This window comes from Micropterus salmoides, unplaced genomic scaffold (genome assembly GCF_014851395.1).
Source record: "Micropterus salmoides isolate LMB-PRFRI ecotype aquatic unplaced genomic scaffold, ASM1485139v1 Ms_hic_scaffold_5, whole genome shotgun sequence".
NCBI lineage: Eukaryota > Metazoa > Chordata > Actinopteri > Centrarchiformes > Centrarchidae > Micropterus > Micropterus salmoides.
The window spans coordinates 24,973,226-24,981,044 of record NW_024044237.1 but is presented as its reverse complement, the minus strand read 5'-3'; the positions used below and the strand labels follow the sequence as shown (position 1 = coordinate 24,981,044).

The following is a 7,819-nucleotide window of genomic DNA, read 5'->3' as shown; positions in this document are numbered from 1 at the left end:
GAATGCGCAACTGCACTGCAGGTCAGGGGCACCGGACTTTGTTAATGTCCACTGGTAGACAAAAACTACAGGAAGAATTGAGAACGAGGGTGTTAGGCATTCTTTCCACAGCTGTAAGTACCTAGTGCCATTATTGTGACACAGTCTAAGATGCAAAGAACTCTGTCGTCTATTGTAAACTCTGTGCGACCTGCAAAAAGCTATCAACCACAAACAATTCTACATTTCATTTATTGAAGCATCTGCTAAAGCAGCACAGCAACATGAAACTTATAGAAACTCCGGCAGCTCCGTTACTGTAACAATTGGTAAAAATACTGAATACTGCTCTTATAAATACTAGGCTGTACAGAAAAACAGTAGTTCAAAAGTTGGGATTTACTTGCTTTATTTTTTCTATTTCAGCCGGTGGCGTAAAAAACGTTAGGCCTACATGCTTTGGAAAAAAACATACTCCTTGCTGCTGTTATGAATATGATATTAGTTAAAAAGTCGGGAGAGACTGCTTTGTTTGGGGGTGAAGTGAGTGGTATTGAAAGCAGTGTTTCCATAATTAGCCTATAATTTGAATAATTATCAATGCTGACCGCCACATATTGACTTTGTATTTTTTTTACTAGGCGTATTTGATTGAGGAGCTGTTTTGGGCTCTGTATTGAGAAGCATATATTCGTGCAGCACCTCCTCTCGCTCTCTCTCTCTCTCTCATGAATGTTAGCAACAATATTGCCAAAGCTACATATATACATACAATATATTAAATTAAGATAAATAAATAAAACAGTAAGCATGCGTGTGTGTGTGTGTGCGTGTATATATAAAAATATATTAAAATTTAAAACAAATTAAGTAAATGAGCTGGGTTTTCAAAATTAGTGTGTGCTTTTACTGTTTCCTAGTTAGTTAGTTTCAAGAAATGCAGGTACGCCTGGGATGTCTTTTAGCACCACCAACACAGTCCAAACTTCAACCAACACTTTGGTCTGTAACGTTTCCCTTTCCTCCTTTTTATTCAAGTTTGTTTGGCAAATCAACGTGACCATCATTTTTATGTGTTTTAAAGCCTTTCTTTACTTTTCAACAAAGTGGAATCAATCATCCCTGATATGAGGCATAATTTGGCTCATCCAATTGAAAGTAATTTGGCACTTGTAAGGAGAAAGAAGGAATTGAGTCTGCTTCCCTGCATTGGTTTGCCCAATTATGACCAAAACTGATCAGGAGATAAACAAGTCATTTCTGTATCTTTTAGTACACTTGCAACAAAACCTTTCAGTGCCACCATCAGGCCAGAGTTGATTTGAGAATCAGATCACGTCTTGAAACTTTTTGTTTCTCTCTACTGGCACAAAACATTTTGGCCTGTAACCCTTTTTTATGTTTGATACAGTCTGTATTTCTTGGTTTGTTCAAAATCTAATCAAGTGGATATTTATGCTCTAAAACCATTGGGGACATTACTGTTGAGTGGAACATACTCAACATACTCCATTTGCTATGTTACAAAAACAAAGTGGCCAGAATTGACATCCTATTTTCATCAGACAAATTAAAACTTGTTGCTCTTGATGTGACATGTAAGAGTGCAGGAGTTATTATCCCAGAATCACAGGCTCAAATCCATAGTTAAACATTAAATCCTAAATGGCAAAATATATATTCTGAATACAAAGTACAAGGAACAAGGTAAATTTTATTTATTATTTTACAACACAGGGTTGTTTAACATGGTGAAGTTGTAGTTCCCTTTATGCTAAATGATATACACTAGATGGGTGGACGAATAACAAGTCATAGAAATAAACTTATTTTACATAGTGGAGTGCTGAGGATGAATTGAGGAGTCTCACAGCCTGAGGGAAGAAGATCCTCTGAAGTATTGTGGTACGACAGTGGATTCTTCTGTTTCTTATTGCCAGACAGCAGCACGGTGAATAGGGAGTACGGTTTTTACGTGGTATACCTCAAAATTGTGCGACCACTTTTGTGTGTGTGTAGTTTTTTATTTAATTAGCCAGAGATGTATTTTAACATCTATGGGGTATAATGTCATATTAATAATAAAGGAGATAATAAAGTTAATTTATTTTTTATTATTAATCGTGAAGAGAAATAGTAAATCTAAGCAGCACCCAGGTGGGAACTTTTGGTACTGGAGCAGCTGGGCCTGGGTTGCCTCAGGGAGAAACTTCCGCCCCAAACCCCAGATGCAATCTGGAAGACGAACGGAGTGCACCTGTGTATTTTCAATCACAATGCATTTTAAAAAGAATACAAGTTTCTTAAGGCAGTGAGTAAAAAGCTAAAACATTCCTGCAGTTCAGTCAGGCACAGTCGAGTCATTCATTGCATACCATTTAACTGTGACTAAATTTGAGCAAAGTATGAGGCCCGTATCGCCACAATTCTTTCCCCAATAATGAAAAATTTCTCAGTGTGTTAACAAGCCTCACTTGTGTGCTGTATACTAAGCTGGATGTATTTTTGCTTGCTGCTAAATTGCAGCTATATTGTTGTTTTCACTTCACTTTATGTCCAATGCTGTTGTGTTGCGAGACTAATAACTTACTATTGCTTGACTGCTCTGGCCCATTAGGAGGTCTCAGTGTAGCTGTTATTTGTATATCCAGCTGGGCTTAAGGTCTTCATCATTTACGTGAGGACAACTTCAAGTCACTTTAGAGAGGGTTTACTATTTATTTTGCAGATATTTCTTCAGTCTAGCTCAACCGTGCTCCTGTCAACAGAGTAAACAAAGCATGTTTATGATGTTGAACCTCCAGTTACAGCATTTTATTAGCACAAGCAACACAGCTTGATAATTTCATGCTATCACAACTAAATAGTAAGTTATGATTTTACTTAACCTCAACCTCAGTCAACAGTTAGTTTAATATAAAAGAACCATACTATTGTGAAATAGTATACTGTTGTTGTTGCCTTTATTTATTTATTACTGAAGTCTGTTACTGTTTATATGCAATTTATTATATTTGTTTATGTTTTTACTGTTTAGTCTAGTTTCTCTGTCCTGTCTGGGGTGCATTTTTGCTTTTTTGTCTTGCTGCTGTCTCTGAAATACCAAACAGAATTTTGTTGTGGCGATTATAATGACAACACACTTACCTATGTCCTTATGTCCTTAAAGGTCCAGTGTGTAATATTTCTGAGGCACCATCAACAGAAATGCAATATAAGATCCATAACTATGTTTTCTGTGGTGTGTAAAGACCTTACATAATAAACCATGATGTTTTTAACTGCTTAGAATGAGCCATTTATATCTACATAACCACGGGTCCCCCCTTCCATGGACGTCGCCATGTTGCGGCGTCATGTTTCTACAGTAGCTGAAAACGGACAAGCAGCGCTACAGAGCGTATTTCGTCACTACGTTCTAGTAGTAATAATATACAGCAGGGGTCAGCAAATAAATTTTGCATCGGAGCCAGGGTGCATTTAGGGGAATCACGTTCTCTGACTGCTCTTTCAGAGGTGTTTCAAGCAGGCTACAGACTCTTTTGATGTCATTCAGAATTTTTCAAATTAAAAGTTCAGTTCAACTCCAAATACAGCATTACAGTAACTGAGATCTATTTCAACCCCGCTATCAAAGTATTTATTTATTTATATTTTTTGCCACTAGTTTTAGTGAGGATACATAATCAGAGAGAATTAATGTGTTTCCCTTGTCAATGTTTCTATAAACTTTATCTATTATGTGTTTTTTTTCAAAAGAGACACCTTTTGTGCTGTGTCAGCCACTGTAGCTGTCCTATGCTCTTTGAAAGGGTAGGGGGCAGTGGTAGACCGGAAAGTTAGTTGCAATTCACAACCCTCACCACTAGAAGCCACTAAATCTTACACACTGGACCTTCAATATGTCATGAAAGATCCAGTGACACAACAAAGCTCTTTAGGGTTGATCACAGAGAGGTCAGCAGGACTGCAGGTGAAAATTATTCTCTTTGTACATTTCTCTTTTTTATTACTGTAATGGATTAGTTTAGTCTCATTACTATGCCAAATGAAAAACAAAGAATACTCAATTTATTGTGATACAAAAATGGATGGATGCGTTTGTACTAAATGATCAATAATGGTCAATTAGTCAACAACTAACTTTATCCTTTAGTAGTAAAGTGGCCAATGACATAGGCTCCATAGATGGTGGCTAATGTGATTCCAGTGGGAGCCGAAATCTGATATGCCCCTGGTGTCCCCCCCCCCCCCAACCGGCGCCGCCCCTGTCTCGCGCGTGTACTTCCTCGTTATTATTGTCCGACCCGTTTTGTCGTTACTACGGTGACTGGTCAGCACCGTCACCGGTTGGCGGAGCCGCTTTGACGTCACAGTGATATCGGGAATTCCTCTCCCCGCAGGGCTCTGTGTGACCGAAGCCTCAGACACTGCTGGGAGGTAGCGGCACGCACTGTATACACGTGAGCCCGTCACTGTGTTTCTTGTTTACACCTGCGCCCCGGTCCGCTGCTGCTGGAGGCGATGTGTCTTTATGGTTGTGGGAAAGAAGTTTAGGTTTGAATTGCACAGCTTAGAAAAAGAGACAACATGGGCAACTGCATCTTTATCTGCATTTCCTGCTCATAAACACAAGATCTGAGATCTGTGCTGCTGCTAAGGTGACCCGAGCAAGGCCGACTTGAATGTAAGTGTGTTGTGTATGAAAACTTAAGTGAGCTCTTATACTACAGCACTACAACACCGTTGCTAATGATAGTAACTTAGTAGTATAGCATTTGTGTCATGATGATGAGACAAATTGAAAGTTATTTTGATAAAGTAAACTAATCAGGCAATTATCCAATATTTCTAGAAAATTTTTTTTGAAAATGTTTAAAGTAGTATTTGTCAATTAAAGTGATGCACAAGTAGTCTCTTGATTTATAAAACAACCTTAGAATCAGTTTTTCTTTGTACACATGCAAGGAATTTGACATTCAGATAAATATAAGGACAACAGCTGATAGGTAGGTGAAAAGAAACAGAACTATTACATACATACATGTAGGTAATAAAGTAGGTGTGTGTAAATGCAATTATCGCCAACATATTATGTCAGTATATAAGTCAAGTGTTTATGTAAACAAATAGTGCAAAGAAATAAATATTAAATGGATGTTAAAGACCGAAATGGTGGGAAATACTTATGATCAATTACTTTTTTTGGTCACAGAGGCCTAAATTTAACCTCTGTATTGATTATCTTCTCTCTTTATCCTTATTTCTTTGGGAAACACTGATACAATACACTGATGTTGGCTAAAAATATGGGGAAAACAAAGCATCTTTGACATTTACTTAAGTTTACCTTTGCTAATATGCGTCAGTTCTTTGTTCACCATAACTGTGTTTATTAACTTTATCTGCCCTAAGTGCTAGTTTTGTTTTCTTTGTCTTTGTCCTGTATCAGTTGGCATATAAGCTTTTTTTCTATGGCTGCCTTGTAGAGTCCACAGCAGTTATCAACTATGCACCTGTTGTTGACATTTTGTTGAATCAATCATAAACCTGACCAGCAGGTTAAATTAGCCTAGTAGTCGGTTTTAAAGGTGACCTATTATGCTTTTCCTTATTGTCTGTCATATATATATTATTACAATATCAGATGTTCGTACTAAACGAATAATGAGGTAAACATATGTAGGTATGTATGTAAGTTATTCCTGTGAGCAAAAAGCCCTGAATTCAGACTGCTCTGAATACTAGGTTTCCAAAAAAATTCTGCTCTAGCGGTGTTACCATCAAAACTCCCCTGGTGCTTGAGCTTCTAGTCCGGGCAGAGTCAGCTAAGCTAATAGGGCCACTAGATAATGGCAGCTAATTTTACAGGTAGCAGTTACTTTAAAACTATCTGTCAATCTAGAAACTCCATAAAATATGATCCACTTTCACAAAATCAGCGAATAAAGTTTTGAAAAGTGTTTTTGTACAGTAATCAATGAGGCCCCAAGCAGCTCTTGGATTGCAGGGCTACCTCTGTAAAGTTCACAGCCATATGACAAACCTCACATGATATAGGCAATGAGGGCTGCAGAAGGAAACACAAAACCTCTTTTCATGCTTTTTCTCAATGCCAGCATTTGGCTTCCATCACACTCTTACATATACAGTTACTATTTGTTGGAGTGTATTTCTCAGCAGAACCTATTGTATCAGATTCTGTTACTCTGTGACTCTGTTTGTGCTCCCACTGGGCCGTCTGTATTGAATCTCATTATTGACCACATTCTCTGGACAGTCAATCTGCACCCCACGCAGAGTCTGGCTGACCTTGTCACGGAGCTTTGCCATAGAAGGGATCAGTGACAGTGTACGAACGTACTGGCAGCTCAGATGTCTGCTCTCAAGCTCCTGGGGCTGCTGGCAGGTCGTCTTTAAATAGATAAGCACTTTAGTTGTATGCCAGAGAGGCACCATGACCTCTGAACAAGGTGATCTCTGAAGTCTATCTGCGTCCTCAGAGGGTGATTCAGCAAAACACAGCTTTTCTCTGATAGTTCTCTGGGTTAAAGGAAGACAGCAAAGCCTGATTGCTGTGTTTTATTCTTTCAGTTCCCTCTGAGAATTTAGCTAAAATGTCAGCTTGGAAGTGTTTTTTATCGGCATCTCAGAAAAAATAAAACTGTAGTGTACTGTATCACCAACAGATTGTTGCAACTGTGTGAAGATGTTTAATGTTTTCAGTAGAGCTTAAATAATTAATCAGTTAGTCAGTTGACAGAGAATTCATCTATAACAATTCTGATAACAGAATAATTGTTTTAAATTTTTCCCAAGTAAAACAGGCATCCAGATCTGCACAAGATTTGCTACAAGAGCTACCTGTCTTGTATACTAGTAAAATTAATACCTTTGCGTTTTAGACTGTAGGTCAGACAAAACAAACATTTTGAATATATTAGCTTGAACCCCTTTGAAATGGTGAAGGGATTTTACACTATTTTCTGAAAATGTATAGACCAAATAAATTGCTGATTAATCAAAAAATAATAAACAGATTCATCAATAATGAAAATGATTATTAGTTGCGTCTTTGATTGCGTCAAATGAAATCTCTGATGAAGTCAAACGTAATCAGTTCAGACCTTTTTTCATTGTTCAAAGACAAGTTGGAGTTTTTATCTGCAGCGGCGATATCAGGTACCAATGGGTAAATATCTGTAGTTGTATATTTACAGGATGTTGTCACAAGTCTTATCTGAAAGTGTATTTGTGCTTAATGTAGTCTTGCTGTTTTCTCCCCAGAGGGTCCGCCATGTTCCCTGATGCCTTAGAAGCAGTTGAGCGGGTGGAGGGCCTGCCACTCTCCTCCCCGCAACCACTACCAGAGCTAGAGGAAGAGGAAGCAGAGGCATCCCTGGAGAGGGGGCCAAAGAGACAAGGCCGCTACCGGCAAAGCCTGCAGCTTTTAAAGCCCTTCAGGATAACTCACAAGTAAACAAAATTGTATTTAAGTACATGTGGCGACTCTCTGACAGTGAGCCAGATAAAGGTGGACATAAAGACATGCAGACAGTTTTAGGCTGGCACACTGACAGGCAGATAGCCATTTAAAGACATACATAGACACAGAAATTCACATTTGTTGTGTTTACTGCCTGATGTGCTGACTGTTGGGGAGAAGCAGGAGGCCATGATAAGGGGTGGGAACTTATCCCCAAGCGACAGACAGCACAGTGTTTAAACGCATGCCAGCTGATAAACTGCCCCTAAAGTTTTTTTTTTTTTTTTTTGCTGCTCTCAGATTTCTGTGAAGAGCGTGCAAATTACTGTTCAAACACTGCGGGCATGACTCACC

At 38.5% G+C, this 7,819-nt stretch overlaps 1 protein-coding gene and 1 long non-coding RNA gene across 3 annotated transcripts in view; one reads left to right on the top strand and one right to left on the bottom strand.

The window, feature by feature from the left end:
- The window catches only part of wu:fb13g09 (multidrug resistance-associated protein 5), a 30,665-nt gene continuing 22,846 nt past the window's right edge, over positions 1–7,819 (top strand). The window contains exons 1-2 of one of the 2 annotated variants that reach the window (XM_038699857.1): positions 1–113; positions 7,267–7,455. In XM_038699857.1, the coding sequence (XP_038555785.1) occupies positions 7,277–7,455 (179 nt within the window). In that variant the 5' untranslated portion in view covers positions 1–113; positions 7,267–7,276. Of the gene's footprint in view, positions 114–4,305; positions 4,667–7,266; positions 7,456–7,819 lie in introns of those variants that run through there. The other variant, XM_038699856.1, reaches the window with a different exon arrangement.
- On the bottom strand, positions 2,074–3,255 carry LOC119889018. Its single transcript, XR_005441983.1, has 2 exons — positions 2,570–3,255; positions 2,074–2,236 (listed from the first exon to the last, which is right to left on the bottom strand). It is a non-coding gene; the product is annotated as an uncharacterized LOC119889018 (long non-coding RNA).